Consider the following 13,181-nt stretch of genomic DNA (forward strand, 5'->3'; position numbering starts at 1 on the left):
ACCAGTAGTGTTCATCTTTATGTTATATGGCTGGTTGTGAAGGCCACTGCCCAATGGGACAGGAACAAGCTGTATTCTAACAGAGTATTATTGATGCACAAGGAGGTACAGGCAATCAAATCAGAGAATAAATACTTTCTATCAGGGGGCAGTCACTAATTTCCTTAAAATGGTTTGGTAGTGTATGTGCTACCAAAGTGAGCACAGATTTTATGAGTCTTTAAGCTAGAAAACATTAGCTGCCTTCAGGGACAAAGTGTTTGGCTAGCCATTCTACACCAAAGTAAGTCAATCCTGTGGGTCTTCCCAGAAATTCATATAAGTAAGATTCAGAATTATACATTATCTGTATATGTTAACTCAAGATCTGACACCAGGCTGTCTAGGTAACTTCTATAAATATTTGACATTATTTCATTTTCAGGCTATTTATAAGTCTGATCTCGAGTGGCTGAGAGGCATTGGATGGGTGCCCATTGGCTCTGTAGAAGTCGAGAAGGTGAAAAGAGCTGGAGAAATTCTGAGTGAAAGGAAGTACCGCCAGCCTGCAGACCAGCTCAAATTCACATGCATTACAGACACCCCAGAGATTGTCCTGGCAAAGAATAATGCCCTGACGATGAGCAAAGTGAGTATGCAATTGTTTCCATTTCCTGAGTCATACCTTCCATGGATTTGGCTCATAAAGTGAGAAATGCCCTAAAGAGTTGCCAGAGAAGGGGGATGTAATGGGCCTGATTCTCATGCCCGTCTTCAACAGAGCATCTGCTTGATTTCTAGTTGGACCTTCATGTTCTTCTCAACACTGTGTCCCCTAATTCTCTGTGTGCATGAGGAAGCAGAGCCTGGGGTAATTTCTCTGGAGTAATGGACACATTCGTTTGAGCAGTGACCTGGAGACATCCACACATACATTACTTTGCCCTGTACATTCTCCTAGGCACAGCGGACTCAAACCATTGACTTGTCTTTATCTATCCTGCAAGGAATATATGGCCTTTTAGCATGTTGTTCTGAAGTCTGGGAAACACAGTGTTTATAGCAGCACCACATTGACTCTTTGAATGTGAACAACTCAAAATAGTTGCTTGGTTTGCCCTTCCGTATTAGGTTGTGGAAGTGAGAACCTCTTTGAGAAGTGAGCTGCTACTGCTGTTTCAGTATCATTACGTAAGATAAATAATCACTTTTTTTTTTCAGAGGTCTAGCAATCTATTTATTGATACTGGGATCATTCTTTATCCAATGGATGGGTCTTTAATGTGCACATTTTAGGTTGAATTTAATGTACCTGAATTCTTCCACACCTGCCTGGACATCTTCCAGACATTCAGGGTAGTGAGATTGGGTGCTCAGTGCAGAATATGAAATTGACTCTCAGTGAACTCCAAAGCTTGAAGTACTAAAACTCCAGGAATTCTATTTTATACCATACCCATCACAGCAACCACAGTAATAATAACAATAGGAAACACCGTAAAATCTTTCGAGTGCCTACTATGACTCAGACACTTTACATATGTTATGGTTAATCTTCAAAACGCACCTAGTAAGGGCACCTAGGTGTCTCAGTTGGTTAAGCATCTGACTTTTGATTTCAGCTCAGGTCATGATCTCACAGTTCCCGACAGTGAGGAGCCTGCTTTGGATTCTCTCTCTCTCCCTCTGTCTCTGCTCCTCCCCAGCTCTCTCTCTGTCTCAAAATAAATAAATAAACTTAAAAAAAAATAGTAGGTTTAAAAAACACCAAAAAGCACTCCGTAAAAATATGATTATCCAGCTCTTAGAAATGAGGAATATGAGGCATTATGTACCTTTCACAAGATTACACAGCTTGGACATAGTGGAGTTGGGCTTGAATTGGGGATTAACTCTGTGTTAATGGCTTTCTGCTGCATCATAATTCTATAGGCAGGCTCCATCCTTGGAGGTCATATGAGTAAGGGTGAGATTCACAGAAAAAAAAATTAATAATTAAGACCACTATATAGCTTCATATTAGCTATGAAGCTGTCATATGGCAGTTTAAATATTGTCATTTTTCACTCTCCCCACTACCCTTTTGCTTCCCTTGCCTCCAAATAGCCTTAAAAATGCTTTTCTACAGTAAAATGTGTCAAATTTGAAAACAACTGTAATACATGGGCACTAACAGAGGTTCTTACTCCTTTTCCCCCATAGCATTTATATACAGAGGCTTGGAATGCTGACAAATCCTCCATCCACGTGATGCCGGACACCCCAGAAATCCTACTGGCCAAGAGCAACTCTGCCAATATTAGCCAAGTAAGAGGTTTCCTGGTTGTCTTTTAAGCCTTTCTAGGATTCCTCAAAATACTTTTCCACCTTACACTTTCCTGTCTGGAATTGACCTATTAACTTCCTGAAACAATTTTCTTTTTCTGTTGTGTATCATCCTCCACCCAGAAACTTTACACCAAGGGATGGGATGAATCAAAGATGAAGGACTATGATCTGAGGGCTGATGCTATTTCCATCAAAAGGGCCAAGGCCTCAAGGGACATTGCCAGTGATGTAAGTGCCCTCCATCTTACCCCCTCTGGACTCACATTGCTGAACAGCCACTGTGCTGCTGGTGGGCCACATTTCGCAATTATTTCCACACATATCCCCACTCCTGCTTCTTACTTTGTAAGACGTTTTCTGTTTGTTGTCACAGAGAAGAATAGTACAGTTTGGAGTTGTAGCTAGAGTTGCTCAGGGAAGGGCTTCACCAATGAAGGTATATGAATATACTACACTTTTGCTTATGATAGTGTAAAGAATTTAAAATTATTCAGAGATGCCAAAATGTTTGCAATATGAAATTCTTATCCGTTTGCTTGCGGATGTTCATGTTTTCTGTAGTCAGCGTGTATACGGTCTTCAAACTTGGTTTCTAAACTGATATTTCTTTCATTGTAGTACAAATACAAAGAAGCATATGAGAGACAAAAGGGCCACCACATTGGAGCCCAGAGCATAGAAGATGACCCCAGGATTATGTGTGCCATACATGCAGGGAAGATTCAAAGTGAAAGGGAGTACAAAAAGGAATTCCAAAAGTGGAAGACCAAGTTCTCCAGCCCAGTGGACATGTTAGGCATCGTGATGGCCAAGCAATGTCAGACTTTGGTCAGTGACATTGATTATCGAAATTACCTGCATCACTGGACATGTTTACCTGATCAAAACGACATTATCCAAGCAAAGAAGGCCTATGAACTGCAGAGTGATGTACGTAACACAAACTTTGGGAAAGATGGAAGGAGAGGACTTAGCTTTATTAATTGTCCAGGCAGTACCCCTATGGGTAGACCCCACCATGGACAGATAGAGTCATAGAGTGTGCACTGCACAGCCCCAGGAGAACACCACTCACATTGTTTAATACATAATCCATCTTCAGGAGTTATGTCATAGGAATCAAAGAGTATAGATGAAGAGCCCTACTTACGCCAGGTCTTTTATTCTGTGACCTAGGTTCCAGACTGTTTTCTTCATGTCATTTATACTTTCTGGCAATGAAAATATATTGCAGATAAACATAAATTATCTGAATATTTTTGAAATAATTACCACTATTGTGCTATAGCTAAAACATTAAACAAAATTTCCTTCAGTCAGTTATTACAGGATTAAAATGGAATGAGATTCAACAAAATTTCCTTTAAAAATTTTTTCAGTTCTATAATTTTTTGGAAATATCAAATAATTATCATGAAACTCAGCATTACGATTTTATTCCTCTTCACAGCTAGTGTATATAATTCTGCTTTTACAAATTACTCTATCATTGATATTAAAACCCTGGAGTCCTATAAATCTCAGATCCTACTTTTTTTGAATACCATCTACTATGCTCATCAACCCCTCAATCCCATGTACTTTATTTTTCAATTATGAGATGGTGTGTCTAACCGTGGAACCTAATTTCTGCCTAACATCTTTGTAGAGTGTATATAAGTCAGATCTGGAGTGGCTACGTGGCATCGGCTGGATGCCAGAAGGCTCGGTAGAAATGAAGAGGGTGAGGAATGCTCAAGACCTCGTGAATGAAAGACTTTATAAAACACGGCCAGAAGCCTTGAAATTCACTAGCATTGCTGACACTCCAGATGTTGTCCTGGCCAAAGCCAATTCTCTGCAAATAAGTGAGGTAAGAACCATCCTGTTACCAAGCATTCCTTTTGTGGGACTGTTTTCAGATGATGCCACCCAAACAGAGCAAGTGGCCTGTTCCTCTTGGAAGACTTACTAACAAGAGCAACTCTAAGAATCTGCTAGTTTGGTAAAGACTAGTTTGGTAAAGATAGATGCAAATTAGAACAAATATTTCTTTAACACCTATCAAATACTAAAGCCTGTAGCATATTGGGGTGCCCAGGGGGCTCAGTCATTTAAGCACCTGACTTCGGCTCTGGTCATGAACTCACAGTTTGTGAGTTCCAGCCCCACATCAGGCTCTCTGCTGTCAGCACAGAACCCACTCTGGATCCTCTGCCCCCCCCCTCTCTCTCTGTCCCCCCCTACTCATGCTCTCTCTTTCTCAAAAAATAATAAACATTAAAAAAAATCTGTAGTATAATGCTGCATTTTAAATGGTATAACATTGTATTAGCCATGGTTCTCCAGAGAATCAGAGCCAATAGGAGATATAGATATGTATAGGTATAGATATATGTATATATGTGTGCATATATGTTTATGAGAGAGATGTAGATAGTTCTGTAGCCTATATCTGTGTATACACACATACACACACACACACACATGAAGAGAGATTTATTTTATGGAATTGGGCCATATGATTATGGAGGCTGGCAAATCTATGGTCTGCAGAATAGGCTGGAGACCTAGGGAAGAGTTGCAGTTCAAGTACAAAGGTAGTCTGCTGACAGATTTCCTTCTTGCTCTGCGGACGTCAGTCTTTTTTCTATTAATGGCTTCAGCTGATTGGACAAGCCCCATCCACATTACAGAGGGTACTCTACCAAAGTCTACTGATAAAAATGTTAATCTCTTCTAAAAAAAAAAAAATACCTTCACAGAAACATCTATAAAAAGTCTGACCAGGGGTGCCTGGGCGGCTCAGTCAGTTAAGTGACCGACTTCAGCTCAGGTCATGATCTCATGGTTTGTGGAATTGAGCCCCACATCAGGCTCTGTGCTGACCTCTCAGAGCCTGCTGCAGATTCTGTGTCTCCCTCTCTCTCTCTGCCCCTCTTCAGCTTATGCTTTGTCTCTCTCTCTCTCTTTCTCTCTCTCTCTCTCTCTCTCTCTCTCAAAAATAAACAAACATTAAAAAAAAAGTCTGACCAAATATCTGGGTACTGTGGCCTAGCTAAGTTAACACATAAAATTAACCATCATAAACATTAAAAACATTTTTCCAGGTTTTTAAGGCTTAATGTTTCAGATATCTACTTTTTATCACTGTATTAAATTAATACTTCCCTTCTCTCCACAGAAACTATATCAAGAAGCATGGAATAGAGATAAAACCAACATCACCATTCCTTCTGACATGCCAGTCATGCTGCAGGCTCATATTAATGCCCTGCAAATCAGCAATGTAAGAGCATAAATATGAAGTGTAAATGTCTTTATAGGACAGTATATGTCAGTGTGTGGAGTGTAGCATAATGGACAAATTACCTATCTTAGAAATGTGTACAGTTTTTGGTGCTAGACATTTTCTCTTTAGTACCATTCCCAATGCATTATGAATGGCAATTCTCTCTTTTAAATGTTAAATACAGGGGTGGGTCCCAGGACTACAAGAGTTGGGATATCTGAATCCTACTGGATTCCTCCTTTCAACGTTAAAAGCATTGTCCTATATCCAATGTCCATAGCTCAGTCTCATCGTATATTAATCGAGAAGAATGAAATTTCCTAGTTAAATTTCTCTTACATGAGGGAGAATGAGGTAATAGTCTCTTTTGTCTTTATAGTTTTTTTTTATTGATCCAGAACTTTCTTGCTTGATATTTCAAAGCCATTAGAAAAGCCAAAAGATAATTTTTTAATTATACCCAAAGAATAAGATGTGCTTAAATATCTATGTCCCATCCCTTTAGCAGGGACCTCTGAAAAGTCAAAGGGAAATATTAGGGGAGAAAAGTCTTACCAGGTCTTACATGATACCTTGATGAAGGTTTTCTAGCTTCACAGTTGGTTCTTAGTTTTCATGTATTGTGTGGTGGGTATTTTCAGATGTGTACCGTATTGTGATGAAGACAAATATTCAAAGTTAGTAGACCAAGATGTTTAGCTTTAAAATTTTAGTCAGAAGTATCCTACACTCCATAAAGTAAATGGCCAACCACCAGAAGAATTCAGAAATGTCTGTTTTAGACATCACAATGACTCTAAACCCATATCTTTCTATAATAACACTGAATGTAAATGGACTAAATGCTCCAACCAAAAGACATAGGGTATCAGAATGGATAAAAAAACCAGACCCATCGACTTGCTGTCTACAAGAGACTCATTTTAGACCTGAGGACACCTTCAAATTGAAAGTGAGGGGGATGGAGAACTATCTATCATGCTAGTGGAACTCAAAAGAAAGCTGGAGTAGCCATACTTATATCAGACAAACTAGACTTTAAATTAAAGGCTGTAACAAGAGATGCAGAAGGGCATTACATAATAATTACAGGGTCTATCCATCAGGAAGAGCTAACAATTATAAATGTCTATGAGCTGAATATGGGAGTCCCCAAATATATAAAACAATCACAAACATAAGCAACTTTATTGATAAGAATGTGGTAATTGCAGGGAACTTTAATACTCCACTTACAACAATGGATAGATCATCTAGACACAGGATCAATAAAGAAACAAGGGCCCTGAATGATACATTGGATCAGATGGACTTGACAGATATATTTAGAACTCTGCATCCCAAAGCAACAGAATATACTTTCTTCTCGAGTGCACATGGAACATTCTCCAAGATCGATCACATACTGGGTCACAAAACAGCCCTTCATAAGTATAAAAGAATTGAGATCATACCATGCATACTTTCAGACCACAGTGCTATGAAACTTGAAATCAACTGCACGAAAAAGTCTGGAAAACCTCCAAAAGCATGGAGGTTAAAGAACACCCTACTAAAGAATGAATGGGTCAACCAGGCAATTAGAGAAGAAATTGAAAAATATATGGAGACAAATGAAAATGAAAATACAACAATCCAAGCGCTTTGGGACGCAGCAAAGGCAGTCCTGAGAGGAAAATACATTGCAATCCAGGCCTATCTCAAGAAACAAGAAAACTCCCAAATACAAAATCTAACAGCACACCTAAAGGAAATAGAAGCAGAACAGCAAAGACAGCCTAAATCCAGCAGAAGAAGAGAAATAATAAAGATCAGAGCAGAAATAAACAATATAGAATCTAAAAAAACTGTAGAGCAGATCAACGAAACCAAGAGTTGGTTTTTTGAAAAAATAAACAAAATTGATAAACCTCTAGCTAGGCTTCTCAAAAAGAAAAGGGAGATGACCCAAATAGATAAAATCATGAATGAAAATGGAATTATTACAACCAATCCCTCAGAAATACAAGCAATCATCAGGGAATACTATGAAGATTTATATTCCAACAAACTGGACAACCTAGAAGAAATGGACAGATTCCTAAGCACCCGCACACTTCCAAAACTCAAACAGGAAGAAATAGAAAACTTGAACAGACCCATAACCAGTGAAGAAATTGAATCAGTTATCAAAAATCTCCCAACAAATAAGAGTCCAGGGCCAGATGGCTTCCCAGGGGAATTCTACCAGACATTTAAAGCAGAGATAATACCTATCCTTATCAAGCTGTTCCAAAAAACAGAAAGGGAAGGAAAACTTCCAGACTCATACTATGAAGCCAGCATTACTTTGGTTCCTAAACCAGACAGAGACCCAGCAAAAAAAGAGAACTATAGGCCAATATCCCTGATGAATATGGATGCAAAAATTCTCAATAAGATACTAGCAAATCGAATTCAACAGCATATAAAAAGAATTATACACCATGATCAAGTGGGATTCATTCCTGGGCTGCAGGGCTGGTTCAATATTAGCAAATCAATCAATGTGATACATCACATTAATAAAAGAAAAGATAAGAACCATACAATCCTATCAATAGATGCAGATAAAGCATTTGACAAAATTCAGCATCTTAATAAAAACCCTCGAGAAAGTCGGGATAGAAGGAACATACTTAAATGTCGTAAAAGCCATTTATGAAAAGCCCACAGCTAATATCATCCTCAATGGGGGAAAACTGAGAGCTTTCTCCCTGAGATCAGGAACACGACAGGGATGTCCACTCTCACTGCTGTTGTTTAACATAGTGTTGGAAGTGCTAGCATCAGCAATCAGACAACAAAAGGAAATCGAAAGCATCAAAATTGGCGATGATGAAGTCAAGCTTTCACTTTTTGCAGATGATAGGATATTATACATGGAAAACTCAATAGACTCCACCAAAAGTCTGCTAGAACTGATACATGAATTCAGCAAAGTTACAGGATACAAAATCAATGTACAGAAATCAGTTGTATTCTTATACGCTAATAATGAACCAACAGAAAGACAAATAAAGAAACTGATCCCATTCACAATTGCACCAAGAAGCATAAAATACCTAGGAATAAACCTAACCAAAAATGTAAAAGATCTGGATGCTGAAAACTATAGAAAGCTTATGAAGGAAATTGAAGAAGATATAAAGAAATGGAAAACCATTCCGTGCTCATGGATTGGAAGAATAAATATTGTTAAAATGTAAATACTGCCCAAAGCTATCAACACATTCAAGGCAATCCCAATCAAAATTGCACCAGCATTCTTCTCGAAGCTAGAACAAGCAATCCTAAAATTCATATGGAACCACAAAAGGCCCCGAATAGCCAAAGTAATTTTGAGGAAGAAGACCAAAGCAGGAGGCATCACAATCCCAGACTTTAGCCTCTACTACAAAGCTGTCATCATCAAGACAGCATGGTATTGGCACAAAAACAGACACATAGACCAATGGAATAGAATAGAAACCCCAGAATTAGATCCACAAAAGTATGGCCAACTAATCTTCAACAAAGCAGGAAAGAATATCCAGTGGAAAAAAGACAATCTCTTTAACAAATGGTGCTGGGAGAACTGGACAGCAACATGGAGAAGAATAAAACTAGACCACTTTCTCACACCATTCACAAAAATAAACTCAAAATGGATGAAGGACCTGAATAAGAGAAAGGAAACCATCAAAACCTTACAGGAGAAAGCAGGGAAAATCCTCTCTGACCTCAGCCGCAGCAATTTCTTACTTGACACATCCCCAAAGGCAAGGGAATTAAAAGCAAAAATGAACTATTGGGCTCTCATGAAGATAAAAAGCTTCTGCACTGCAAAGGAAACAATCAACAAAACTAAAAGGCAACCAACGGAATGAGAAAAGATATTTGCAAATGACATATCGGACAAAGGGCTAGTATCCAAAATCTATAAAGAGCTCACCAAACTCCACACCCAAAAAACAAATAACCCAGTGAAGAAGTGAGCAGAAGACATGAATAGACACTTTTCCAAAGAAGACATCCAGATGGCCAACAGGCACATGAAAAGATGCTCAACGTCGCTCCTCATCAGGGAAATACAAATCAAAACCACACTCAGATATCACCTCATGCCAGTCAGAGTGGCAAAAATGAACAAATCAGGAGACTATAGATGCTGGAGAGGATGTGAAGAAACGGGAACCCTCTTGCACTGTTGGTGGGAATGCAAACTGGTGCAGCCACTCTGGAAAACAGTGTGGAGGTTCCTGAAAAAATTAAAAATAGATCTACCCTATGACCCAGCAATAGCACTGCTAGGAATTTACCCAAGGGATACGGGAGTGCTGATGCATAGGGGCACTTGTACCCCAATGTTTATAGCAGCACTTTCAACAATAGCCAAATTGTGGAAAGAGCCTAAATGTCCATCAACTGATAAATGGATAAAGAAATTGTGGTTTATATACACAATGGAATATTACGTGGCAATGAGAAAGAATGAAACCTGGCCTTTTGTAGCAACGTGGATGGAACTGGAGAGTGTTATGCTAAGTGAAATAAGTCATACAGAGAAAGACAGATACCGTATGTTTTCACTCTTATGTGGATCCTAAGAAACTTAACAGAAGACCATGGGGGAGGGGAAGGAAAAAAAAAAAAAGAGGTTAGAGAGGGAGGGAGCCAAAACATAAGGGACTCTTAAAAACTGAGAACAAACTGAGGGTTGATGGGGGTGGGAGGGAGGGGAGGGTGGGCGATGGGTATTGAGGAGGACACCGGTTGGGATGAGCACTGGGTGTTGTATGGAAACCAATTTGACAATAAATTTCATATTTAAAAAAAAATAAATAAATAATAAAAATAAAATAAAATTAAAAAAAAGAAATGTTTTGTCTTATGCTGTCTTTATTTACATTATGTCTTACGAATCTTATTTTGAGTACTTTGAATATATTCACTTATTTTCAATTCTTGTAAACAAACCTGTGTTTATCCTCAATAGAATCTTTACCAAAAAGACTGGAATGAGGCCAAACAGAAAGGCTATGACTTAAGAGCAGACGCCATTGAAATCAAACAGGCCAAAGCCTCCAGGGATATTGCCAGTGAGGTACGGTTTTATTTTCTTGTGGTTTTTTTTCTTCTTACAACAAATAGGGAGAGTATTTTTCAAGAATTTGGGGGGTTTAAAAAATCTATGCAAACAATTGCATTTTTTTTTTTTTTTTGCACTAAAGACTTACCCTATTTAAAACCATTAAAATGGAATGAAGCACATTAAGGTTAGTATAGATGAGGTATATGTATAAATGATTTCTAAGTTGTTTCTGAGTGGATGTAAAATAACACAAAGAGACTATGCAGAATTCTTGGGAGAATTCATTACATCTGATTGTTGACCAGTATCATTTTATCCCCCAAATATTTATGACATTATCTATAAATGTAGATAACAGGTGAAAGTTTCACATGAGACTTAAGACTGAAATCGCACCTTATATATAAGATTTTATACTGAAGGTTTATGTATAATGCTCTCAGTAACCTTGTGAAATTTATTTAATAGTAATTTAAAAACTTAAAATAATTATCCTACCAAGCCCCTTACCCCCACTCCCAGCTCCAAATCTTTAAGCAACCCTGTGCTCTTTCTCTGGGTTGTGCTCTATTTTTTATCTCCCATATCTACCTGTTCCTTCTTATTTTTCAATTTTAACTCTAAACACAATAGCCAATCTATAGTATCTGCCTTATTCCCAGTTCTCTTTCTCTCCCTTTTATCCAAACTTTTCTATGTTATCCAAATATAGAAAAGAAACAGATGCTATCTTACTCTAGTCCTAAGAAACTTAGGACAAGTGTGGACAAGATGGAAACTCTTGCCTACAGGCCTTTTGTTGTCATCTGATTCACACCAGTGACCTTGCTTTCCATTCCTGAAATATGCACCTTTTGCTTTATCTGTCTCCAAAATCACACAAATGACTTTTTCCTACTGAGGTACTCTCAGTGCTCTTGGGGGACGATCTGACTTAACATCCCACTTTCCAGGAAACCTTGGGGACCATGATTACACCTACTGTCTTATATTCCACATCTGAAATGTGTGATAATAATAGTATCCACTTCACAGAGATGTTGTGAAGATTGAGATGATAGTTGCTACTACTCAACTATTTTAACTAAAAAATTCAGCAATTTCACAAGAATCAACCTATACATTTGAAGCACTCATAATAGTATTGGGCATTTAGTAATTGCTCGGTAAATGTTAGCTATAATTTTTTGTAATTACTCTCATTCACCATGCTACTTCCCTCCTGATTTACTCATATTCTCTATGAAACTGCCAAAAATAGCCCTATTTCCTTACTGAAATATGTAATGACTGCCGATGTTGAGCCAATTTACATTAAGGCAGGGAAAATATTCTGAAAACATTTAATGAAAAGTCCTCTTACTACATTATTTTCATATTTTTTTTGTCTGTTTTTTCACAACTTTAGTACAAATACAAAGAAGGATACCGTAAGCAATTGGGCCACCATGTGGGTTTCCGCACCCTACAAGATGACCCCAAATTGGTCTGGTCTATACATGCTGCCAAGATCCAGAGTGACAGAGAATACAAGAAAGCTTATGAGAAGTCTAAAGGAATTCACAATACGCCATTGGACATGATGTCGATTGTTCAGGCCAAGAAATGCCAGGTCCTGGTTAGCGATGTTGATTATCGCAATTATCTGCACCAGTGGACATGTTTGCCAGATCAGAATGATGTGATCCAGGCTAAGAAGGCCTACGAACTGCAGAGCGATGTGCGTATATTATCAGCAGACTCTTGGGGAGATATTTGTCTCTGTATATCATCACAGTGTGTTCCCTAGGGACATAATTTAAGTGGTAATCCTAATAGAGCCTAACTTAATCTGTACCTTTCATGGTAGTAGAGTTATTTTGAACATTCTCTATCTTACAGAGGATTCCTTTTCATGTAGCAAGGCCCTATTAAGACAAAAAAAAATCACCCTCTCTTTCTATGTAATTAGATAGAAAATTTCAGTCCCAGTTGTTTCAACCCATTACAGTTGTACAATCAGATATCTAAATTTCAGAAACAAATGTGAACTTAAGGAAATGTTAGATTTTAAGTTCCTCTGACACATATAGGAAAAATATGTATATATATATTTATATTTATAGAGAGAGAGGTGTATATAAGTAAAAGTATATATTTTTTCCTCATTATATATGCATCTAAAGACCTTTTTCTCCCAAATTCCTACAGATGTTATTCTAGTAGTACCAAAATGGCAGATTTCAAATGGTGAGCACAGAAGCTCAACCTTCTATAAAAACAAAATCAAGTGCCATTGCTATCTGTCATTCTACAAGTGTCATTTGTCAGTCCTGTTCCAATTCCTGTAGGATATGGTGAACTTCTCCCAGAAGTGTGTGCCCGGGATGTAACACCAAATATTAACAATTAATGTTGATCCTTCTGTTTCATGGGATTGGCCACCCAGCTGATTAGAGGTAGTGTGTGGCCCACTGGCATTGTGTTCTTGTGGGAAGATTTGACTCTTCTGCCTTCTGTGGTTCTCTCCTT

The 13,181-nt window shown here is 38.2% G+C and overlaps 1 protein-coding gene across 1 annotated transcript in view; it reads left to right on the forward strand.

Moving 5' to 3' along the window:
• Window positions 1-13,181, forward strand: part of NEB (nebulin) — a 211,725-nt gene that overhangs the window by 107,341 nt on the left and 91,203 nt on the right. Inside the window, exons 72-75 of the mRNA XM_047083946.1 lie at window positions 425-628; window positions 2,182-2,286; window positions 2,428-2,535; window positions 2,926-3,237. Coding sequence (XP_046939902.1) covers window positions 425-628; window positions 2,182-2,286; window positions 2,428-2,535; window positions 2,926-3,237 — 729 coding nt within the window. The remainder of the gene's footprint in view (window positions 1-424; window positions 629-2,181; window positions 2,287-2,427; window positions 2,536-2,925; window positions 3,238-13,181) is intronic.

This window comes from Lynx rufus, unplaced genomic scaffold, assembly GCF_022079265.1.
Source record: "Lynx rufus isolate CCGP_SWC_20201006 ecotype Redwood Valley unplaced genomic scaffold, mLynRuf1.p SCAF_2, whole genome shotgun sequence".
NCBI classification, from domain to species: domain Eukaryota; kingdom Metazoa; phylum Chordata; class Mammalia; order Carnivora; family Felidae; genus Lynx; species Lynx rufus.